This window comes from Sarcophilus harrisii, chromosome 4 (assembly GCF_902635505.1).
Source record: "Sarcophilus harrisii chromosome 4, mSarHar1.11, whole genome shotgun sequence".
NCBI classification, from domain to species: Eukaryota; Metazoa; Chordata; class Mammalia; order Dasyuromorphia; family Dasyuridae; genus Sarcophilus; species Sarcophilus harrisii.
Window position 1 is genome coordinate 130,161,245 of NC_045429.1, and position 26,618 is coordinate 130,187,862.

A 26,618-nucleotide genomic window follows, 5' to 3' on the forward strand; every position below is an offset into this window, starting at 1 on the left:
CAGCTGAACTCTCCCAACATTCCCCTATAAGCAATTTAAAAATAACTCTTCAAATCAAATTTTGGAACAGTATATCCAATAGAGATCAGAGCAAGATATTTTTCCATACTGTTTAGGAGGTTAGCAGGAGAGACCTGTAACACTGGGCTAGAAATAGTGATTATTGTATAAGTTGTTCTGGTTCTGATGATCTGCATCAGTTTATACAAATCTTGTTTCTTTGAAACCGTCCATTATTATTTCTTGTTTTGCAACCATATTCCATTTCATTTGTTTATTATAATTTGTTCAGCTATTTCCAATTGAGGGACAATTCTCAAGTTAACAGTTCCTTGTAACTACACAAAGGGCTCCTACAAAAAATTTTTGTACATATGAGTCTCTTTCTACTTTCTTTGACTCTGCGGAGTACTGGCCTAATAGAGATATCACTGGGTCAAAAGGCATGTACAGTTTAGTTATTTTTGGAGCATAAAAATAATTCCCATATTTGCCATAACTTTTCAATGTGTTTGTATTAAGCAGGTTTTCAGGACATAGATTCTATCTAAGATAAATTTCTTTAAAGTTCCATTATATGTAGCATGAATCTATAGGATGTTATTGCATTTCATCTTTATTCAAGAATTGGAGTTGTTCTTATTGTTTCTCAGAAATGTCTGTCCCCTCAAAGAGGACAAGACTTCCAGACCCCCTAGAAATTTAAAAAAAAAAAATCTCTGAAACATTATCTTGTGGGGTAGATGCTTTGCTAAATTGTGAAAGCGCCCAAGTATGAACATCTAGACTTCTGCTAGATGTCTAGCTCTAGCTAGACTGCTCTAGACTTCTGATAATGGCTTTTATATAGCCTTGAATGAAAAATGGAGCTTCATTCATCAATAAAAGCTACTTTTCTCCAATCTTCAGGACTCTAGTCTTTGTACAGTATTGGCCAGACCAGGTTTCTGAGGGAGCTATCCTAGAGTGTAGCAGCACCAGAAATGGACCTTGGAGGTGGCTGCAACAGCAGCAGCTTTGGGAGCTCTCAACCCCAAAATGGTAAGGGGTAAGAAAGCAGGTTGGACCACTGGTCATAAAGTGATTACAGAGGATCCTTAGCTGGCAATAGGTGAAGCTGGCAGTGATTGATAACTCTACTATCTGTAAACAGTTCTGGGTCACAGTTCCAGGGTGGAGAGGAGCACTTGAGATTGGTCACAAAAGCACAGAGACCCTGGTGACAGTTCCAAGGCCAAGGAAAATACTAGCACTTGTGGCTGCAGGGGAGCAGGAACCTTTTCTGGGTAAAGACTAGAACACAGACAAGGAAAGCAGTGACCACACTTCTCTCCAGATCACACCTTGGAAGCACAAAAAACTTGCAGATCCACAGAACCTCTGAAAACAGTAACACAAAAAAGCCTGAACTTTGGGACAGTGCCTCCTCACTCCCAGATGAGCAGAGCCCAACTTTAATATAGAGTTCAAGGTTAAGAAATAAGCTAGAAAAATTAACAAACAACAACAAAGAATATGATCATGAGAAGATACAAAGGTGGCTAAGAAAACCAAAATATAAATTTGAAGCAAAGCCTCAAATAAAAATGCTAATTGGATCTAAGCCCAAAAAGAATTTCTGGAAGAATTAAAGAAATCAATGAGAGTGATAGAGGAAAACTTGGGAGAAGAAATTAGTGGTGCAAGAAAATTATGAAAAAAGAATTAACAGGTTGGTAAAAAAAAAAAATGGTACAAAAATACTGAAAAAATTCTTAAAAAACAGAAGAAGAACAAAAACAGCAATCCCATTATATATATGTACCCCAAAAAGATCAAAAAAAGAAGAAAAGGATCTATATGGACAAAAATATTTATAGCAGCTCTTTTAGTGGTGGCAAAGAATTAGAAATTGAGATGTTCATCAATTAAGAATTTGAAGGATGAGATTGTGATGAAATTGTATTGTGCTATAAAAAATGTCAAAGGTATAGTTTCAAAAAGAAAAAAAAAATATGGCCAGACCTATATGAATTGATGCAAAGTGAAGTGAGAAGAGCTAGGCGATCATTAGGTATGATAACAGCAGTATTGTAATATAATAATTGTTAAAGATTTGGCTACTCTTATTAATACAATGATCTAAGTCAATTCCAAAAGACTTATGATGAGAAAAAAAAATGCTTTCTACCTCCAGAGAGAGAACTGATGGACTCTGAGTACAAACTAAAGTGTAATTCTCTCTCTCCCCTCCCTTTCCCTCTCCTTCCTCCCCTCCCTCTTCCTCTTTCCCTTCCTTTCCCTCTCCTTCTTTCTCTTTTTCTCCTTTTTTCCTTCCCTCCTTCCCTCCCCACTCATTCTGTCTTCCTCTCTCCCTTCCTTTCTCCTCCTTTCCCTCCCTCCTTTCTTCCCTTTTGTAATATGAAATTCAGCTAATATGAAATTTTGTTTTGCATGATTTCACATTTATAATTAATATCATTTGCTTGCCTTCTCAGTGGGGAGGGGGAGAACTTGGAACTCAAAATTTTAAAGAAAAGAATGTTATTACATAAATACACCTCTACACACAATGGAATGACTATTTCCTGGATTGCCACAACAATTCTATCACCACTAAATTTGTCCCAGGAACAATATTGCCAATATGGTAAAGTTTGAGATTGAGAGCTTGCCTTCAAAGCAGGAAAACCTGTATTTAGATCCTGCTTCTGACATGTAGTAACTTCCTGACTCTAGGCAAGTCTCATTGTTTCGTGTAGCTCTCTTAGGCTATAAATTGTCAAGATGGTGCTGATCAGCATCAGTAAAAAAAATTTCCTCATCTGGGAAGTTCATTATACCAATGAAGTTTCAAATCCAGACTATCTCTAGCTCAACAGTATTAGCTAATTGCAACTTTGCCCCTTTAAAATTTAATATAATTTGTTCTAACTACCACCAAGAATCTGGGTTCTCACTATGAGGACAAATCGTTTTTCCCCTCTGGACTCCAAATTAAACCCTCTAAGAAGGAAAAGATAATGTTCTGTTTCTACAAAGCTCAAAGGTATAATCTAAGATTTAAGAATTAATGTTGAGATCGTGTAAGGAAAGAAAATCAGTCTGTCTTTAAACTATATTTAATGATCCACACCAATCTGTGCATTTTAATGTATTGCTTCTACAGTAAATGTTTTGTTTTACCCTTATTGAAATATTCATAACATTCAAATCTAAAAAGCATATAAACACATTCCACATAGATACCTAAAATGAGGGGAAATAATAATCTTAACTCTAACTCAGACCAGCGGAAGAGACAAATATAAGCTCTGTAGTAGGATTTTAGGCTGGAAATATACACTGTATACCTCCTCTATTTTTTGGCTAATAATGTATCTAGGACAATAATACTTTAAACCCAAATCAAAAAGCATTGCAGTGTAGTGTAAGAGGGATGAAATTGGAATTAGAAGAGAATTGGGTTTAAATCCTGCCTCTGATGTCTAATTTACCCCTTTTACTACCTTGAAGAATTATTTTACTTATGCTGAGCCTTCATAGTACAAAAAAAAAAAAAAAAAAGGCTGATAATATCTATAACTACCTCATAGGACAATTGGATCAAATCCAAATATGAATGCAAAAAAATTACACAAAATCTAATTATATGTACATTACATTAAATATATAATATATGATATATAATATATAATATATATAAAATATATAAATATATAATATATTAAATATATAATAATATATAATATAATATATGACTAATAATTATTAATAATTTATACCATAGTGTGAATGAGTTTCAAATGCTCACCTAATTAAAACCAGACTTTTATATCAGAAGATTCGAAAGATAGAGAGGGCACTACTGAACCTACTTCACAATTTCACATAAAGTTTTTCTAGATAAAGTACCAATCTGAGGCAACTATCTTTATAAGTAAAGAGGGGAAAAAAAAGAAAATATGAGGGAAGGGGGTATTTTTTTCTTTGAGACAAATGACATATTGACAAAATAGGACAATGTTACAGCACAGCTAAAGAATTTTAGATGACTCACATTGAGGAACAGTTTAAATTGGCATGTCATAGAATCAGAAAGTTGTAAAGGGACCTCAGAAGCCATAAAGTTCAACTTCTACATGAACACAAATACCCCATAATATATAGCCATTAAGGTGGCATCCAACTTTTACTTGAAGACCTCTAAGAAAATAAATTCACTTCTTCCCCAGGCAATCCATCCCACTCTTTGATAGTGCTAATACATAGGATAGTAAACTTGGGTCTAGAATGGACGTTCAGGATCATCTAGACCAGCTTTGATAGATAAGGTAACTAAGCCCCAGAGAAGGGAAATAATTTCTTCAAAGTCACATAGGTAGTAAGAGGCAGAGCTAGTATTTGAACTCAGGTCCTCTGCCTCCAAAGCCAAATTGTTGGGAATACTTTCATATACTCCAATGGATCTATGATCTTCCTGATTTGAGTTCCTTCCATTGATATGAATTGGAACTTAACCATACTGCCCATCCTATGACACTCTTGTTCATGTTCTCCCAAAAACTCATAACAAAAGGTACACCCATAGTGATGAAGGCTATCATCACTTTCTCCTGCTTTATTTTCTTACATGAAAAGATAAAAATCTTTGTACCTTCCATCCAAGGTGCCCTCCTCCAGGGTAAAGCAAAAACAAAACAAAACAAACAAATTAAAAAAACTATCCACTTTCAATAAGGTAGATAAAGCCTTTCATAATACTTAAAGACAGATATTATAGTCCCTGCTCTCTTCTCTTCTCCAAAGAAATTCTTTATGGGAAGTTCTAGCAAAGGAAAAGAGGACAGGAATTGGTGCTGAGATCAAGAAATAAACATCCCAAGTTTCTTCACTTGCTTTAAAAGAATACATCCCTGTCTCCTTAATGTTTGGGAATCACTGCTTTTCCTCTCTGCCTTGCAGAATTGAGTTAGTATTGATTGTTTTAGAGGAAAAATCACAAGGCATCTCCTCCTAAGCCTTAATTTTGCATTTTATCTTTAGTGAATTCTTTTATCTAGTTTGATAGCTTGAATTTAGAATGATATAGTGAAAACTGGAAATTGGCGGCTAGATCTAAGTGCCTTTCCTATATTGATACTATCTCCTAGTTTCATTAAAAAAAAAAAAAAAAAAAAAAAAAGATGAAGATACAGATGTTTCACTGAGCTCTCTGTTTTTATCAAATGTTTATGTCTGCTTTCTGACAAGAGGAGCATTCATCCAAATCTTTCTGTCCTTGGCTTCTGTCATTGTTCAACTTGTCTTACACACATTTCACCATCTCAAATAAGACCGCAGGAGATAGATGGCCCCCTGATTGTAAGGCCCCACCTCCTTAGAAAGAAAATACTCTTTAAAAAAAAGGGATTTTTAGCTTTACTTTCAACATAGAACTGCTATGAAATTCCTTTCTGGGCTCAACATCTGAGTCCCCACACTTTATTCTCCATCATTACTGTTGTGCCACAGTTTCTTTTAATGTCCTGACCTAGTTTCCCCATTGTCCTATCTGCCTCAGGTTATAATCATTCCCTATTAATGTTTGATAGGTTAAAGGTCTTATATCTTAGACCTTAGGCTATACTTATTCCCTCTTAATGTTTAATGGGATAAAGGTCTTTATCCATTTTAGACATCATTAGAATATCAAGAGCCTCTCTAGTACCTCCCATTATGTCATCCTAGATGCCTTCCCCCATTAAGTCATTCCCATCTCAGGTACCTCCCCCATTATGTCACCTTTCTTGTTATCCTATAAAAGAATCTTGTATCTGATATTCACTGCTGGATTCTTGGAGACAATAGTCTCATTCAGCCCCGAGCCCAAACCATGAATCCATTTGGTCCCAGTAAATCTCTCCATTTAATAAACTATTAAATTGTTCTTTAATCTCTGTCTTACTTACTTACTTAGTAGCCTTTTCCCCCTTGGAAGTATAAACCTTCCCAGTAGTCTTCTCATCCTGAAAGATTCTTGTATCCCTAAAGTTCCTTTATTTGACTTGTCAATTCTTCCTGGAACCTTTCTTTTAAGGATAGTACAGAGACCAAACATGGTTGGTCTCTGTTTATTCCTTATTTACTCCTTCACTCTTTTCTGAGCTCTTCCCTTGAGTCCTTCACTCCCTCACTTGTCGGCTTCCCTTTTTATGTTCTCTCCACCCCTCACATGTAAAGTCCTTGAGGTCAAGATTGTTTTTCTTATTGCTTGAATTTGTAACCCCAGTGCAAAGCACAGTGCCTGACACATAGCAGGTACTTGATATAGGAATGCTTGTCAACTTGACATGGAGGAGCAAATATGTACCTGAAGTAGGGGTTAATGGTTTTAAAGGTATTAGATGATTTGGATTTTTAACAATATTTGAGTATGTGACTATAAATAAATAGTTCTCTAAATCTATAATAGTAGCAGACATTTATATAGCACTTTATACCCATTATCCACGTCATAAGAATCAAAGCTCTATAGCTAGAAGACATTTTGGAGGCCCTCTAGTCCAACCCTCTCACATTCCAGATGATAAAACAAATAACCTACATACAGTCAATATCTAGTAATAGATATTAGCTAGTAAATATCTGAGGGGGATTTGAATCCAGATTCTCTAGCTTTAGCATCAGTTTTCTTTGCCTTCACCAAATAAATGTTGTTTCATTTGTTCCACTCGACTATCCCCACAATGGAAAGCCCATTGTCTGTGAAGTGAGTAGACCTGAGTTTATATCCAATTTACTATCTATTTGGCCTTGGGCAAGTAACATATTCTCTGGGACCCCAGTTTTCTCATGTATCACATTAAGGGACTAGCCTAGAGGCCCCGAGGTCCCTTCCAGATTGAAATTTTATGATTGTTTGGTCCACATTTTGCAAAATGGGGAAATTAAAACACACAGAAGTTAAATAGTTTACCACAAAACTAGTGTTGGGGATTATTCAACTGAACCACTTTCAACTGGTTTTTATTAGAACCCAACTCTGTGTTTCTTTTAGACTTAAAATGAGTTAGAGATGGCAAGATAACTTAATCCTGGGAAGTTCAGCAAAGGGAGAGAGGTTGGGAGTTGTTCTGAGTTCATCGCCATGAGGTCATGAGTGAAATAAATCTGCAGCATGAAAGAAAAGGCTATTCGCAAACACTGAATCATGCTGTTTGGATTAACAATTGGAAAAACATTTCTTCTCTGAAGTGTCCTTGGCCTAGAACCAAACAAGTACCAGTTTTTTCTTGTGTAGATGTTGTTCAGTGCTTAGAGTAAAGTGGTACAGATTGTAGTCAGCGAAGGATTAGGCAAGTACAGAATGAATCTTTCCAGTGAAACATTAGAAGGCTCTAACTTCTTCTAATTCAAGAGCTAGGGAAAATTCAGGGCCCAGTGACCTTCCCTGAAGACATACCTTCCCCTCTGCCTCACACCAGCCACGTGGCCTGGTTTCCTGTTCCTGCCCCTTCCTTGGCCACATTTCAGTAGCCAAAATCAATGGAAATGTCATTCAGTTCAATTCAACAAGCACTCACTAAGCAGAGGATTTGCCCTGTGGTTGCAGGAGTAGTCCTGCCCAAGCCTTGCTCTCAAGGAGTTGACAGCCTGTGGCTAGCAGGGATTCTTAAGCATTTTTGTTGTTTATTTGTGGAACCCTTTTGGTGGTCTGTTCAAACCTATCGACCCCTTCTCAGAAGTTTTGTGACTCCTTTTTTTATTTTCAGTCATGTCTGACTCTTCATGACCTTTTTGTGGGGGTTTTCTTGGCAGAGATACTAGAGTGGTTTGCCACTGCCTTCTCCAGTCATTTTACATATGAGTAAACTAAGGCCAACAGGATAAAGTATCTGTCCACCTAGTATCTGAGGCCAAACTCGAACTCATATCTTCCTGATTCCAGTTTGGGCACTCTATCCACTGTGTCATCTGTCTATAAAGTAAAATATAGAATATTAAATTTAAAAACTACATTAAAAAATATAATTATCAAAATATTAAAATAACATGTTGAAGAGCCCCAGAATAAGAATCACTGAACTAAGTAATGGGATGCATATTTTTATATTCACTAAACTTTACAAGTACAGATTGTTCCTAAGTAGGAAGATAGAGAATCAATCATAGAAATCTTATTCAAAACAATAAAATAAAGCATAGCAAACTATGGGAACAGAAAATCGTTTTTCTAGCCTCTTTAGTGGACATTTATCAAATACTAAGAGAATGCATTTAATGGAATTTATCACTACTTTTAATTCTTCAAGAGATCCTATAACTAAGAACTGTGATTTCATTAGTATGAATAATAACAATAGTGAAAAGAATCTGGTCCCAGCCATATGATAATAGATAATTTATGAGTCATCATGGCCAAAAAAAAAAAAAAAAAATTCCTCACTCTGATCCTGCTTTTCTGCAGATGAGTTCCTTCAAGCTCAGCAACATAAGGGTTCAAACAACAAATCCACAGCTCATCACATGGCCTTTATTCAAAACCTTTCCAGTTTTATGAGACCTGTTAGTATTGACATAGCCTTTAAGAGCACAGGATCACTTTTATACCAAAATGAGGGCAAGTAGTATAATAAAATGGATATAGTGCTGTACGACGAGTCAGAAAAACCTGGATTCAAATCCCTTCTCAGATACTTACTAGATGTGTGACTAATCTCATCTGCTCTCATATTTTGTTTGCTCATTGGTAAAATTGTGGTAATAATATCACCTTCCTCTCTATCTAGTGAGAGAATCAGAATACTATATGTAATATGCTCCATAAATCTTAAAGTGATATGTAAATATTGTTTAATATTAAAATTATTAATATGCATTATTATTAATATTAAATATTATTATATTTATTGTTAAGTTCCTAGTATAGAATTGAAGAAGGATTTTACTGGAGGCCACTCTGTACTTGTTAAATAAGATAGATTTTTACTCTTTTTGTCTGAAAGATCTTAATAATTCCCATTTTTCAGAATTTTCTGATTCCTTTTTGACAAGGGTTAGGACTTTCATACAGGCATTGTTAATCTGAGGTCTGTGTAATGCTTTTGTTGTTATTCTTGTTCTTTATATTTTGATTACTCATTTTAATTGTTTCCCTTTTTAATCCTGTGTATCCTATTTCATGCATTTTAAAGCATTATTGTGAGAAAGAGTCCTTAGGATTTGCCAAATTTCCAAAGGGATCCAGGACATGTAACAAAAAGTTAAGAACTCCAATTCTCATCCCAGATGAAGAGCTGAGCTCAATAAGATCTTTTACCTTTCTTTACATAGGCCTTTGCTGTGGATGAACAAGCTGCAGAGAGGGCAAGATGGGAGGAGGCCTCCAAAGAAACAATCAAGAAAACAACCAAACCTTGTCCCCGTTGCCATATACCAGTGGAAAAAAATGGTGAGTCTGTGTTGCAGTTTAAAAATAGAATTTAAAAAAGCCATCATCACCAAAAAATTAGAGTAGTAGCATGATTATAATAGTAAACTGAGTCATCCAGGCCTCCTCTGATGATTTTTTAATGGAATTTCCAGCTATTAATTTCTATTTCAGTTACCATATGTAATCTAGCAACAATTATATAACTTGCTAGTTATCTTACACATGGATGTATTTTGAAAAGATACTTTTTTGTCACTGAAGCTTTTCAATTATTAGCCTTTGAAATCACTTCATTTGAGAGACTACTTCATGAATAGGAATCATACTTTCAGACCTGGAGGAAACCTTTGAGATCATTAAATCCAACCAACTCCCATTGTGCAAATAAGGCCCAAAGAGATATCCATATATAGTATCCTGCTGACATAGCATGTTAGCAATCATATTCCCATTAATGTTAAAAAGAGATATGCAGTAAAAAGATGGCTAGAGTTGAAGGCAAAAGTCCTATTTGTATTTCCTAGTTCTACTTGCTACCTGTATAACCATAGGTAAGATTGTTGAAAGGGAAAACACCCCAACAATATTAGGATCTAATAAAGAGTATGCCATGTTTTCTGCTCCTTACTGGTGTTGGAAGATTAGTACTCCTTCATTAGCAGAGCTTGGTGGCTCTCATGTTTCTTTCCATTGCTGTTGGTTAAATATCCAGTTTCACCATCTCTGTTTCTGTGTCCTTTCTTTCTTTTCCTCTGTCTCTGTTCCCATGATTTTATACTATCAGATTCCTTATACTTTTACATCACATATTTGTACAGAAATTTTTTTAAATTACTATTAATTTTTTAAAGATACCTAGACAGCTGGAAGCTCACAGATCACTCAGTAGTAGTTGAGAAATACCTCCAGCTTAGCTCAGCACAAGAAATTATGTATGCCTTAGGCCATTTTATTCTTTCTTAGGCAATTTGGTGGTTCCCTACTCTTATGGGTCTGCTATATTTAATGCCAAACTTTTTCATGCAAATATCAGGTGGATACCACCCAGGTAGATATCATGGGTATGGAGAAAGAATTTGCAAACTCAATTTGTTTCTGAGTTAAGGGGCAAAGATTTATTACGCTGCTGTTAGCAGGATTCATTCCAAAGTAATTTAGCAAAGAGCCAGAAGCAAGAAGATAATTTTATAGGAAAAAGAAACAAAGATCAGGTTCAAGTCACTGATTACTAATTTTATGACTTAGAAGTACAGTTGTACCACATCCATTGATGAATTCTATGGTTTCTTAAAGAGTATTGAATAGAGGTGGAGCAGCTCCTGTCATTGAGAGGTGGAGCACTTCTCATCATTGAGTTCTCTGGCTTACTGACCAACATTGTTTGTGGCACTCTCAGAAATTGCTACATTCTCCCTAGGAGATACACTCATCAAGATGATTTGGACTGTCTTATTTAGCTACTGCTTCTTCTTTTGAGGGAATTAGACTAGACAATTTCTTAAGCTGTAAGTCTTTGGTCCCATGTACTAAAAGATCATCAGCTAAATTAAAATCATCACAAAAGCCATAAAAGTTCTAATCCTGCCTTCAACTTTATGAAGCCCAATTTTTGGCCCCTTACAGTTATAGAAATTGAGTCCTTTTCCTATTCTCTGAAACCAAAATGGCTTTCATGCTTTGTCATCTAGAGGCAGGTATAAAACACCAAGTAAATTCACCCATATTTTGTCTAGTATAATTGATATTCAGTGAAGAGTCATTTAAAGGGTAATGTAGTATAATAGTCACAAAATGTAAGGTTCAAATTGTATCCCTCCCGTTTACAAGTTCAGTTATTTTCTCTCATTCTCTTCATCTGTAAAATGTTAATGGGAGGGGTGGGGGAAGAAGGGTAAAAGGCAAGTTAGACTTGGTACCCTCAAAGATCCCTTCCAACTCTAAATCATTGATCCAGTGGTAATACTATGGGGATCATCCTTTGTATATCAGCTAATAAAGAGTATGCCATGTTTTCTGCTCCTTACTGGTGTTGGAAGATTAGCAGGGCTTGGTGGCTCTCATGTTTCTTTCCATTGCTGTTGGTTAAATATCCAGTTTCACCATCTCTGTTTCTGTGTCTTTTCTTTCTTTTCCTCTCTCTCTGTTCCCATGATTTTATACTATCAGATTCCTTATGCTTTTACATCACATATTTGTACAGAAATTTTTTAAAATTACTATTAATTTTTTAAAGATACCTAGACAGCTGGAAGCTCACAGATCACTCAGTAATAGTTTAGAAATACCTCCAGCTTAGCTCAGCACAAGAAATTATGTATGCCTTAGGCCATTTTATTCTTTCTTAGGCAATTTGGTGGTTCCCTACTCCTATGGGTCTGCTATATTAATGCCAAACTTTTTCATGCAAATATCAGCAAAGCCTAATTTAGTTTAGAATTTCTGAGCTCAAAAGATCCACTAGCTTTAACTTTCTTGGAAATTGAGATTACACCCATCCAAAGCCTCATTACTCTTTATATTGAAATTCAACCATTTCAAATAACTTAAATAAGTTTAAAGATGTACCACAAAGAAGAAAGTATTGTGTAGAAGTTATTTTACTTAAAAATTAAAGAGTATATAGACAATCACTTTTTTTGAATGTGGGGAAGATTTATTTTACATTATTGCAAGAATGGGTGCAAAGATTAGTAGATACACTTTTGAAACTCCAAAACAGTATTTATTTCCAAAGTAGACCTGAATACAAGTCCCTTCTCTGAGTCCCCATTAATTGGATGTTACAGAAGTTACAAGATCTGAATCTCCACCCTTCATTACATAACCAGTCCCTGCCTCCTTGAGCTTCTAACTAACTGTGGAAAACTTGGGGAAAAAGAACAAAAGATCCTTTTCCAGACACAGTCCATCACCCCTGATTATAAAATCCAGTCCCTGCCCCCAAAGAATTGACATTGTTACATTCTTTTGAGAAAAGATAACCTCAACCCTTGATAATTCTTTGATGTCTTTGTGGATTTCAGATTTCTAATTTAAGTTTCATTTCTCCAATTTAACTTTTCTAACTGTGGAAATCAAATAAATGCCCATTCATTTCTCCCAATTCCCCCCCCCCCTTTTTTTTTCTTTTTTAATAATTTGATTTCTTCATCCTTTTCTAACCCTTCAAATTTGGCTAATACTTTTTACATCCCACTTCATAAAAATCTATTAATCTCAATATTTCTTAACGTAACCTAGATAGTATATATAATTACTAAATTTAATAATAGCTAACAATTATATAGCACTTAATGTCTTTTCCTAAATTTAATTCTGGCCTCACACATCTCCTAACTATGTGATGTTAGACAAGTCCCTTAACCCTGCTTGCCTCAGTTTCCTCATCTATAAAATGAGCTGGAGAAGGAAATAGCAGACCACTCCATTATTTTTGCCAAGAAAATCCCAAAATGGGATTTATGGAAAAATAGTTGCAGTTGAAAGTCATGGGTTATTCATGCCAGGTGCTATAGTAAGCATTTTCCAAATATTAACTCATTTGATGCTCAAAGCAACCCTGGAAAGTAGGAGCTATTATTATCCCCATCTTATAACTGAGGAAACTGAAACAAAATCAAATAGCTAATAAGCGTCTGAGATTGAATTTGAACTCGGGTCCAGTGCTCTATCCACTACATCATCTCTCTGCCCTAATTTATATTATACGTAGAAACGTTTGACTGTTGCTATCATTCAGTCATTTCAGTCATGTCCAACTCTTTGCTAACCCATTTGGGGTTTTCTTGGCAAGGATACTGGAATGGTTTGCCATTTCCTTCTCTAGCTCGTTTTACAGATGAGGAAACTGAGGCAAACCTAGTTAAGTGACTTACCCAGGACCCCATAGCTAGTAAGTGTCTGAAGCCAGATTTGAACTCATGAAAATGAGTCCTTTTGATTTCTGTCTACTGCCCCACCTAATCCTAAATGTGGTTAGATTATAGTGAGACACACTCTAGCTTTTGTCATTGTTCTAGATCTATGATTTCATTGGTGCAGGGAATTTCCAGTGTAGAAACTCCACCAATACAGATGGGTAACTCATCCGTAAGCAATGGTCTTAGAGAATTATCTGTGATCACATAGCTAATATGTGTCAGGGACAGGACTTGAATCAAGATCTTCATGATGCCAAGAAAGGCTCTCAGTTCACTATAGCACACTGACTCAGAGAATCCATGTTCAAAACTGATAGAAATTCACTAGAATTGGGTGTTGGGTGGCTAGGTGGTACAGAGGACAGAGTGCTGGGCCCAGAGTCTAGAAGATTCATCTTGCTAAGTTCAAATTTGACCTCAGATACCTACTAGCTGTGTGCTCCCCAGATGGGGTCATGAAATTACTGAAAAGATTCAACAAAACAAAGAATTGGGTCTCACCACAGACTCCCAGTGGCAAAATATAATAGCATGGTATAATTTGGAAGAAAGCAAGGGAGAGAGAAAGGAGAGGAAAGAGCAGAAAGAAGGGAGAGGGAAGAAAATGAATTAACAGGATAATAGGTAGAGTTAAATAACAAAGACATTTACTTATACATGATCCTTGCAGATATATGGCTTTGGGCGGAAAGATCTGCTCAGAAGCAGATTCATTGCTGGAGCCATTCAGATAATTGCCTCAATATTCCAATCTGCTAATGAAGACTTGGATTTCCTGCCTCAGAAATAGATACTATCTATATTTGGGAATTTTAAGGGGAAAAGTCTAAATTGTGAAGCATTTGGTTTATTTTTGAAAAGCCAGTCCAGAAAATGCCAATCTCATGTGCAAAGGAAAGGGCATTATAGCTCACAATCTTGCATATAGTCCAGATTACTCTTTTCTAAGTCTTACCAAACTCTACAACACTGAAGAAATATTGAAAGATTAACCACAAGGGCATAGCTAACAGAGATGGAGATTCAGCTTCAGAATCCAGAAGGCTCCTGCCCACACAGTTCTCTAAGAATGAGATGCAGTTCTGGTAAAGGGATTTTCCTCCCTGGGAATTCCTCATATCAGTGAAATAACAGGTCTGGTCTGCATTTAAAATACACAAACACACAGAAGGAAGAACATAAGTATACTAAGGGAGAAATATGATATATTCAGATATTTGATTTCAACAATTTGGATGCTCACGCATTTCACAGTCCATTCATTATCTACCCAACCTGTATATCTCTTCTCTATTTCCTGTCATAATTTTGCCACAGGTTATTTGCCTGGTCTGCTTTTGTAATTAACCAAAAATTGTGAAATACAACATAATCCATCAGAAAAACATCCCCTGGGCCTAATATAATAATCAAGCTCATCATTTGATACTATGGAAATTGACAAATAAGAATAGTTGATTACTAAAAACCTTACATTTGAGTTTTATCCTTTTGATCAACTGCATATTTTTCAATGTAAAAGAAAGGCATTCTGGGAAAATTTTATTTTGATCTTTGTCACTGGTGAGTCAGTCTCCTTTTAGCAATAACTATTTGCCCTCCTGTGTTAACAGGCACATACTTGTTCTTTGATATCATTTACTCCAGAATAATCCCTCTCTACTCTGCAGGAGGATGCATGCACATGAAATGCCCTCAGCCTCAATGCAAGTTTGAGTGGTGCTGGAACTGCAGCCTAGAATGGAACCGAACCTGCATGGGAGACCACTGGTTTGATGTATAGCTCAGTCACAAAAAAGCAGGGACAAGTTTTACTGACTACCCTCATGTAACTGGCAACTCATTTGGCCCACTGACTTCTTGTCATATTCTTCTTTTTCAAATGAACAAAAAGAATGTTATATTCGTTACTCTTTTTCTAAAATTCTGAGACAAATTATGGTAGAAAATCATTTTTAGTTCCCTTTTAAACACTCTTTTAAAGTCCCCTGAATTGGAACATGGCTAAATGTAAGACAATTAAATATTGTTTACAAACCCTAGTGATGCACTAATACAAGAGGGTAGATCCCAAGTGGAATTTATGAATTAACTGTGGATTACTTGCTTTCTATGAATTTAAGACAGACTTGAATTACCATATGAATGCAGTTCTCTCAGGTTTTATTTTGTATACTTGACATAGTTTTAAAAATATTAATGTTAAAATGAGTCATTGGAATAATTTGAAGAGATTTTTTGTGGTTCTTTGTCAATGGCTCTGTTTTAAATTAAGTGGTTAATTTTTTTTTTTGAAAGTGTGGTCACAGCTTCAATACTAACACCTCCATTTAAATATTCACAATACCATAGACAGAAGTCAAAATTTATTGGGGAAAATTTTTACTTGCTTTCAAGAATAAAACCAATTAATAATCTTAAATTGCATTTGTGAGATTGTAGCCAATTTGATATTTGCCATATCAAGTGAATGGGAAATTGAAAGGGCTCATTTGAATTTTGAAATATTTAAACTAAGGGAATTAGTTGAAACCTAATATGTTCCTATGGCATTTTATTAATTTTCATCTTTAAAATTTTTTTCTTGAGTTTTTTTTTTTTTTTTGAGTGTCAAACTTATAAAAAAAAAACAGGCATTTCTGATTTGGGGACTTTTCTAACAGTTTGGATCCATTGTGAAGTTTAATAGAGAAACTAGTAGTAATGCTCGATGTTAATTACAAAAAACCAGCTCATTAAACCAGAATATTTATAAATATTTGTATTTCTGGTCCTACATATAATTTACACCTGAATTTCTGTTGGGAAAGATTTGTAACAGAGGGAAATAATGTCTTCCTAGTATGTAAGCTTAGGACCTCTCCTAATACCCTATTAGTTTGGAGAACTATTGTTAAATGGGCACAGCTCAAACATCCAGTGGTTTTCAGGGAAATTTGTTTTAAAGATGCGGTACCCTAAAAAACAAGTCAGCACATTTAAAATATGATCTGATGACATTGTTGGGGTCTTAGTAGATGCTTTAAAGCCCTTTTGGTACAGCAGTGTACCAGTAGTCAAGAAATGTATAAAGATATGTTTGTTAATGCTTGTTGATATCTGCTAGATTCATAATAAAAAGAGGAAAAAATTAAAATAATAGTTTTTAAGAAAGCAATAGTTTTAGTAATAGTTATAGTTTTACATTTTTTAAGTAATAGTTTTCAAGTAAGAAAGAATAATTCTTTCAACAGGGTTCTTAAGTGAAAAAAAGTATTACTCTCCTGAATAGCTACTGTCTTTAGATGAGTCATTTGATTTTATTCTCTGGGAGAACATTAAAGCAATTGGTGATATCATAAGTTTCATTAGCACATGAATCTATTAATGATATTTTTAGTGTTCCTTATCACTTAAATCTATAGTACAGCTTTTGTTTTAATACTTAATTTTTTTTGTTTGTTTTAGTCTAATATATTTTAATCCATTCACCTGTTAGAAGAAAAGTTAGCCTCAGGTTAGACCCAAGGGCATCCTACCATCCTACTGCTGGTCCCTTCTAAATGTGTCAGCTTCTTTTCCTATTTCCTCCTAACTCTTATCTTGCATTGCCTTTCATTTCTAGGGATACTGCAGACAGTACAGGACAAAGATAGTAACATAGTCACAGTATAAGATTAGAGATGCCTTGACCACCTCCTCTGGGCCTTGCACTTAACAGTAAAAACCACTAGGAACTCACTTTATGACTCTGAGGCTACCAAACCTGCAATTCTGTTTTCTGGTCAGGAAGTTGGGAAATTCTAATCAAATATCCCAAAGAGAAATGGGGGTGTCAGCAAAATAACTTCCTACAGGTCATGAGTCAATAATCTCCCACTGAGGGGATTCAGAAATCCCCTTCCTGTCATGAAGCCCAATTAAGACTTCCTGGGTAAAAATGATAACCAACCTCCTACAACCAGCAGCCCCTGTCTGGTGACCTCATATTAATGCAGCTGTGGCAAGTCCAAAGGCAAGTTCATCTCATTCAGTCATTTGACTTAATATAGTCTCCTCTATTGTCTGGTGATCTTTTTTTTTTCTTGGTTATTAATGGCCACCTGCTTCCAAATGTGTGATGTTTGGGTTTAGGAGATTTCAGTAGAGATTGCTTACACGAGGTCCCATTACATCTGTTTTGTTTTATGATATAATTATATAATATGATATTAGTATCTGCTTTTTTCTTGATGATGGGTATTTTTTGTTTCAGAAAAGAAAAATTAATTTTAATCATTAAAAGTGTGGAGGGGAACCCCACCAATGAATGTATTATGTAATTATCGTCACATTACATCTAGAATAAACATAAAACATGCCTGAGTTCTCAGCATATCACAAAGGACAGAAATAAAAGTTCCTTACAAAAGTTTCTTTGTTTTCTAAACAACACCTAAAATTGTCCTTCATTGCACCAGCAAAAACAATCAACAGCATGCTTGTAATTTTGTTTGAAGATATATTTTCAATAAATGGTGAAATGTTGTTGTGGAAATGTGTTGTGTTTTATCTAATGAGTCAAGCTCACATCCTAGAAGAATTATTTGGTAAATCAGTGGCTATTTTTCAATGTGTAAAGGCCCAGAATAGCTCTGCTTGCTATACTGTGGTTTTGGAGAGTGCTGTCATAATATAAAAGAATAGATATAAAAAGCCAACATTTATTCAGAAACCTGGCTTGTGCTTTCTATCTCTGCTAATAAACTTCCCTAAAAAGCTAAAAACTGAAATTGGGTTGAGAGAAAGGTTAGTCTTTGGCAGTGAGTGTCTCTGCCTTTCAAAGTCATCTCCATGAAAGTCATAGATATTTGTGTTGTTATTATTCTCCTGGAAAGTATATTTACACTGCTGTTTGTTTTGAATAAGCCAAAAAAAATGTTCATAATAACAGAATCTCAGTTTTAGAAAAGACTTCAAAATTCATCTAATCCAAAGGAACCTGAACAAGATGTCTTAGTTCTGTTAGAAGGAAAAATGAGAGGGGCAGCTAGATAGCCCAGTGGATAGAGTTATCAGCCCTGAAGTGAGGAGCACCTGAATTCAAATGTGAACTAAGACACTTCACTTAATATTTACTAGCTGTGAGATCCTCAGCAAGTCATTTAACCCCAATTGCCAAACCAAAAAAGGAAGAAAAAGATGAAATTTAAGATGCTGACAAAGAACTCATTTGACTATTTAAAAATAAATGTGTACTTCCCCTATGTTTGAATGGAAAAATGTCTTCGTGTATAAATAAATGTATATATGTATATACACATAGGCATATATATAAGTACATGTGTGCAAATATGGGCATATACATGTATATATATGCAAGGCTCAAAAGCCTTTGCATTATTTTAAGGTTTCATATCTTTATGAATGCTATATATAACTTGTATGTATATATATAAAATATATATTTCTATATATACACATCCAGATGTGTGCATATATGTATTAATATATACATATGTATGTATATTTCCTAACATGAACTAGACAGATCTTCTGTCTGCCAGTTTATTTCTATATATGCTTCTGAATGGCATTCAAAGAAATGAAGTCCATATGCCCTTAAGATTCCATATTAAATATGGAAATCTGAACACACACCCGTAATGATCGTGTATGGATGGGTGGATGGATTATATTAAATATGAAACTAATGCTTTGGAACCAACTTCCTCCTAGAAGCTTCATGGAAGAAAAGAGATTTTTAGCATTAATTTAAAAATTGAAATAAAGTTTCAGTAATGTAGGAAGGAGAAGTCTGTCCAGTGACTGGAATGAGATGTTAACAGTATGAATATAAATCAGTAGAATGATGTAGTTTTTATGCAGAAGAAAATATCAGGACATATGAGTAAATCTGACATAACCATTTCAAAGAAAATTGAAAATCACTAGATATGAAGCCAGAAGACCTAGATTTGAATCTCTTCTCTGCAACTTAGTGCCAAGGTGATCTTTGGTAATTATAGAAATAACAACAAACAGCTACAGGGAATGAAAAGTTTTTAAAATGTAGAGAGTTAGTCAAGGAAATCAAAATCACCTGGGTTTAGGGTGAGACCCATACCATCCCCATTATCCCATCTGCTACTGGAGTTATATTTTTTTATACTTTCAGTGAGCTTGCAAAAGATAAGTCTATGTCCTAATAATATTACCCAACTACAGAAAGGATTTTATCCATCTGTGCAATAGATGGTACAAAAGATGTTGTACCTTTAACAAGAAAATCCCAAATGGGGTTGTGAAGAACTGGACAACAATCTGCCTCAGATACTAACTGTATGACTGAGCAAGTCACTTGACCTCTGTTTGCCTCATTTTCCTCAATTATAAAATAAATCTTTAATTCATTGTAAAATGAATAGCGCCTATTTCCTTATTTTGAGGATCCAGTAAGATCAAATGCTTGTAAAGCACTTTGAAACCTTAAAGTACAATGTAAATGCTACCTAGTAATATCATTATAAAAGAATAGGACCAGAATAGCAACTTGTAATAGTAAATAAGTAACAGGATAGCAAAACCTATTTCTATCTGAACCCAATCAAAAAACAAAAGAACAACATAGCAATAATGATACATTGATTTTGATCCTCATAACCCCGGGTACTATAATTATTATTATTATTCCCATTTTACAGATGAAGAAACTAAGAATAATAGAGGTATTGACATACTCAGGATCACATAACCAGGGAGTGTCCAAGATGAAATTTCAATCCTTAGGAATTATTCCTGATTCTAGTTTCAGAACTTCTACTACTTCCACATAAACTCTTAACTTAGACCTCAAGGTTAACATCTTTAAAGAATTTGAATTGGATAATCTGGAAATTGACCTTTGGATCTGAATTCTATGTTATTCTACGATTTTAGCGAAAATAATCAGTTAATTAATACTTTGGCATGTCACCCAACTAATCCCAGCCTTGCAAAAAGCTTCATAAATGAAGTCCTACAAATAGAGGGGAATGTCATTTTATTATTAAGAAAAATTCTTCTATTTCCAGACTTTAAATTTAAGTCCCTGAAAAAAAAATTTCATTTCATCTCCTTCTAGTTGAAAATATCTCTTGATAATTCCATACACTTCTGTGACAGTTTAAACAATACATAGTACAACATTACAATGAACTTTATGATTTTTCTTAAACTGTTTTGAGTATTTCTAAAAATTATGCTAGAACATGTGGAGGTGGTATTGTACTTTTTAAAAGAAGGTGCTACAAATACATTTAAAGGCTGAAATCAGCTAGGGAGGGAGAAGAGGTTCAGAGACTTTACCCAATAATAATAAATTAATGAGAAGTTGCATTTCTACTTGTGGTTCCCTGAATGTTCAACATTGTGTTCCAGGAAGAGCTAGAAAAGAAATCTTTTGAAACCCAGTGCTTTAATTCTGACCCCTTTCTCCTGAGGAAAAATGTCAACCAACAGCACAAATATATTTTTAATCAAATGTTTTAGAATACTCTCTAAGGAAATGGTGTCCAGCTCAGTGGTTCAGTGGATAGAGCACTGGACTGGAAAGCAGGAAGACAGACCTTTATACAGATCCAACCCCAGACACTTTCTAACTGTAGGACTTTTATTTATTTTGTCTGCCTCGTTTTTTTCAACTCTAAAATGGGGATGATAATAAGCACCTGTGTTCCAGGATTGTGGTGAGGATGAAGTCAGAAAACCTTTGTAAAGTGCTTAGTATAGTACCTTCCATATAGTTGGTGCTTAATATATGTTTATTTCTTTCCTTCCTTATTTTCTATTTTCATTTATTTAATTTTTAATTTATGGAGTAAAACAAGCATTTCCATAACACAGTACAATAAAGAACAAGATGATTGTTTTCCTTCCTTCCTTTTTTCCTTCCCTTCTTCCTTTCTTCTCATTCTCCTTTTCTCCTCTAGTTCTTTCATTCCTTCTTTTCTTCCTTCTTTGCTTCTTTTCTTCCTCAACCTGAAGCACCTAGCAAAGAGAATTTAAACACTGAACCAATCTTCACAGTGTTGTATCTTGCTTTTGTTTAGAAAGAACCCTGGAAAACAATACTTTGACTTTAACAGTGTGCATGGAAAGAACAGTAACAACAAAAAACATTTTAATTATAATAACTAAGATTGCCCTGAAAAAGAAACCCATCTACAATCCTTCTTTGCAAAGGTAGGGTACTATGGATATGAAATATATTTATTGTCTATCTCAGTTGGTGTGTTGGTTAGTTTTGCTGAATTGTTTTCATATTTGTATTTTGATTTTTTTTTAGCATTTATTTTGAAGAATGACTACTTTGTCAGGAGACATTTGGGGAAGGAGAAGGAAATGATGATGGTGAAGATGAAGATGATGAAGATGATAGAAGCTAGGATCTATATATTACAAAGTTTGCAAAGCATTTACACTTATCTCATTTAGTCTTCCCAATAACTTTATAAGATGTGCTATTTTCCCTACATTTTTCAAATGAGGAAACTGAGTCTGAAAATGATTAAGGCAAATGCTTACCATCAAACAGTTAACCGGTGTCCAAGATAGGTCTTTCTAATTCCAGAAGACAGAAATAAAAATCTAAAAAAACAAAAACAAAAAAACAGAATGAACTTAACTTAAGAAGCTTTATGAACTTTACACTCATTCAAATGAAAAAGAAAAGACATGCCAAAATTAATGTAAATAGCTTGGATTATCATCCAATAGCAATAATTGTGCATCAGTTAGATTAAATTACATATCTATGAGAAGAAACAAAAATAAATCAAATCAATTAAGCAAAAAAAACAATTGAGCCTTTTATTGGTACCCAGGGAACTAAAAGGACAGGACAAGGGACCTTAGGTTGAAATCTGAGCCAATAAGCAAAGCTGTGACCCCCTAGGGGCATCATCAGAAAATGCAAAAATCAGCTGGAAAGAGGAAAAATCTGAGTGAACAGTTCATCCTGTGCATCTCAATGCTTGGAGGATACCATTCAACCTGTTCTCTGTGTCTCAGTAAACACAATCAATCTTTTCTTCTTCAATGTCATTGCCATCTGACCACTTAAAATTAACTGAACTCTCTGGGAAGCAGGGCCATCGGGTATTTATGGATGCTGTTTAACTTGTGGGGATTAAAAGTGCTCTCCATTAAAGATGTTGTCATGTTTGTCTTTGAAAAAGCATTTGAACAGATGCTTGTGTGAGTTAACACTGCAATCAGTCATTTTATTTTTAGAGAGATCACTGCCGAAAGCATCCCAGGGAGTGCTGCAGCCTTGATTGTCAATGAATAATGCTAAATGGAATGGTGCTTTGCAACAATAACAACAACAAAAAAAATTAAAGCAAAATAGTTCAAAATGACATTTAGTCTTGCCTACTGGTGAGGCTATGATCTAAACTCCCTGGTAGAATCTGTTCTCATTCTCCTGGGTGAACTGGAAAAACTCCTAAGGGACACCGTTCACCACTATTGCTGCTTCCAGTAGGCTCAAGGCCCAAGAGAGGTTTGCTCATTTAACTGGAATACTGAGTACCTAGAGAGGAGTTAATTCTCCATAGGATAAGAATAGCCTATTATGTTATTATTTAGAAAAGAAAAATCCCTGCTCCTTTTCCCATTAGTATACATACATCTTTGTATCTATATTGTGTCTACTATTTCACTCCCTATTTAATATTCTTCTGTTTGTTGAACTGCTATTTGCAAACTTTTTTTGTCTTTTTTTTATCAGTGGCAAAAATGAGTCTGGATGAAATGACACCAAATCAATTATGAAAACCTAGAAAATATCTTTAATTGACAAAGAACAAAATAAAGTATGTTATATAATTCTAGTATATTCCAATACAGCATGTCCCAAAAGTCTCAATGCAGTTTTAAGCTTTGCAATAAGCATTTTAAGATCAGGATTGTGCAAGGTGAGGCAGGAGACTGTATGATGGTGGTGGTGGTTAGTATTTTAAGTTTTTATAGCTTCCAGGTGCATTAAGACTTTTAGAACAGCCTGTATCTATGTTGTGTAGGTGACCAAATTTTTGGCAGGTTTAAAAACAGAAAAACAAAATGAAAATTTTAAAATATTCTTGTTCTAAGTTTAATCCCTTTTCATTCAGAAAAAAATTTTTTTATAAATAACTCTCTCTATTGTTAAGAGGTTTGAAGTATAGTTGTGTTGTTTGTTTGTTTTTTCACTAAACAAAGAAAAAGATCTTAGTGATGTTCAATTGTTTCAATCTGTGGATTGTTTGTTTTGGGGGCTTGTTTGTGTTTTTTTACAAAGATACCATAGTGGTTTGCCATTTCCTTCTCTAAGTCATTTTACAGATGTAGAAACTGAGGGAAACAAGGTTAAGTGACTTTCCCAGGTTCAGCTAATAAGTATCTGAGGTCACATTTCAACTCAGGTTTTCCTCACTGCAGGCCCAGCCCTCTATCTACTGTGCCAATTTTTGGTTGCCAAAAGACAATTATACTTTGATAGATTGACTGGGTCATAAATTTCTACAACTGTAGTTTCATATTTCTGCAATAAAATTTTGCTGCTTTCTATGCTTAACAAAATAAACTCAATTTTGAGTCCCTTCAACTTCCTAGACCTCAGTTTTCTTATCTGTAAAAGGAAAGAGTTGGGCTAGATACTGGTGACATCATTTTTAGCTGGAGTTCTCTATCAGTCAAGGAGCCTGGGATGCTTCAACAAGTTACCAAAGTTACCTCATCTCCTCAGTGTAGCCATACCCTTTTAAAGAGCAGGTTGCATCCCATTCATACCTTCTCATCCTGCTTTCCCTTATTATCTTCAAATGAAGAAACTTTCAACAGATTAAAGGTCTTCCTCCACTTCTAATTGCAGCAACCAGGAGCACAAATTTTATATATATATATATATATAATTTATATTTTATTATATATCTATTAAATATATCATTTATATTTTATTTTATTTTATATATATATCCAGGGCCCATGACCAGGGTCCATGTTTGCAAGGAATACCAACTTAGTGCTTTAGTACCACCCCTTTAGTACAACCTCACTATTGAAAAGAGCTACATCCATCAGAACTGATCATCATATAATCTTGTTGTTGCCGTGTCCAATGATCTCCTGGTTCTGCTCACTTCACTTAGCATTAGTTCATCTGAAATCATCTTGCTGATTGTTTCTTATAAAACAGTAGTATTCTGGTTGCATTTATCAAAAAATCTTATATGATCTTATTTTATGCATAAGAAACTCTTTGCTAATATTCCAGTACTAACACAAATAATCATAGCTTAGGAGAAAATCTCTTATGAAATTAAAGGTTTTTTTCTTTCCATTTCTTGAAAATGAGATAAGGAAGTAGATGTTATTACCTCTCAATGGTGTTCCATTTAGTATCACCAAGAAAATGGTTCAGGTTAAAAAGATGGGTTAATAATACTTCTTATAAATAGAAATGCTTTCAGTGCCAGAAAATCCAACTCTCCATGGCACATAGATATTTATTTTGTGATTTTTTTTTTTAAGTCATGTTCCTTTTTTTTTTAACATGTGTATTTTGGTGAAGTCTGGGTCCCAACTATAGAAAATTACCTGAGTTATGCTGAAGAAAATAGTAATAATTGTATCACATGAATAAAGCTGATTATCACTCCTGTTCCCTCTTTGTTTTGTCAATCAGAAGTTCCCTAAGACTTCTCTTGGGGCAGGGTTTATACGTTGTGCATCTTCAATTTGGCATAATTTGAACAATAGCAAAAATCACAAAGAAAATGGAACTATTATCCAATTTCATTCAAGCTCTTGGAGTCTTTCCCAGAAAACAAGCTCCTTTTCTGTTCCTAAATAAGAGGTAGAAGAGCAAAAAGAAGGTCTTTTATTGTCTCCCACAAGCTGGTCAGTGTGCCACTCACTCAGTGTCACTGAGTTCAAACCCTGCCTCTCACACTCAGACACTTATCACCTGTGACACCTAAGGCAAGACATTAAACCTTCTGGGCCTCAGTCTCCTCCACTGAAGATCACTTCTAGATCTCCCCCAAAGCAGGAAGCTGTGTTTGGTTTACCCTTTTATAAGGGTCCTTAGAGGAAATAGTTTAGATTGATATCAATATCCGTGACTTTTCTCCTTGATTTTGAAAGACAGAGTTTAATTGAGTTTAATTTAATCTCTCTCTGTCTCTCTCTTTCTTTCCCCCTTTCTCTCTCTCTCTCTCTCTCTCTCCATCCATTCCCCCTCTCCCCCTCTTTCTCTCTCTCTTTCCCTCTTCTTCCCTCATCTTCTCTCCCTCCTTCTCCTACTTTGTCAATGAGGAAATATGCTGAGTGGCAGCCTTCCTTTACACTAAAAAGCATAAAAATGCTTCTTCCTTGCCTTGATTTTGAAAGACGGTTTCTCTCTCTCTCCGTCTCCGCCCCCCCCCTTTTCTCTCGCTCCCCCACTCTCCTACTCTTCCTCTCTCCCTCTCTCCATCTCTTAGTCAAGCACTTCACAAAATTTTTTTTTCATTTGATCCTTATAACAACCCTGAGGGGTAGGTGCTAGTATTATAATTAAAGAAACTAAAGCAAACAAATTAACTGACTTGCCCAAGATCATAGAGATAGTAACTATCTGAGGTTGGATTTGAATTTGAATCTTTCTGACTCCCGGCCCAGCCCTCTATCTACAGCACCACCTAGTAACAATAAAAGGCATGAAGCTCTCAAATCTTGCCTTCACCCAACCCTGTTGCTTATCTTCCTCTTCCCCATAATAATTTCTCTTTTGTCTAATAGTACTTAGGTCCATTTTCTCATATTTCAGTTTCGTAGATAAACATTATCTGCAAATTTTGTTGAGGTTCGTTCCTCTTATGTCACATCTACATGTGCTGATTTTACTCATTCCAGCATTTAATATATTTTTCATTTATTATTTAAATAAATATACATATAACATATATTTTATATCTAAATAGACATACATATGTTTTATGTACATATATACATGTACCTTGGTTGATTGTTCTTTTTTCTCAAAGAGAACCAAAAGGACATCACTATGTAAGAGTCAAGTTTATATACATATACACACAAATATACTTATATACAGTCATACACAATATATAGATTATCTACATGCATATGTATACATATAACAATAATAATAATAACTGCCATTTATATATACATTGATATATATACATTAACATACTCTTAAGACCTACAACATCATGTCTATAGCATCACTTTAAGGAAATATTGTTAGACTTTAAGCTTAAGTTTTAAACTGATTTTTGCCACATTTTACCAAAGTAGAAAATTAGGACACTTAAAAA

The 26,618-nt window shown here is 34.8% G+C and overlaps 1 protein-coding gene across 3 annotated transcripts in view; it reads left to right on the forward strand.

The window, feature by feature from the left end:
* The window catches only part of PRKN (parkin RBR E3 ubiquitin protein ligase), a 1,838,204-nt gene extending 1,820,384 nt beyond the window's left edge, over nucleotides 1-17,820 (forward strand). For all 3 annotated transcript variants that reach the window (XM_031968387.1, XM_031968388.1, XM_031968389.1), the window contains 2 exons: nucleotides 9,295-9,412; nucleotides 14,985-17,820. In XM_031968387.1, coding sequence (XP_031824247.1) covers nucleotides 9,295-9,412; nucleotides 14,985-15,097 — 231 coding nt within the window. In that variant the 3' untranslated portion in view covers nucleotides 15,098-17,820. The remainder of the gene's footprint in view (nucleotides 1-9,294; nucleotides 9,413-14,984) is intronic.
* The last annotated feature ends 8,798 nt before the right edge of the window (nucleotides 17,821-26,618 follow it).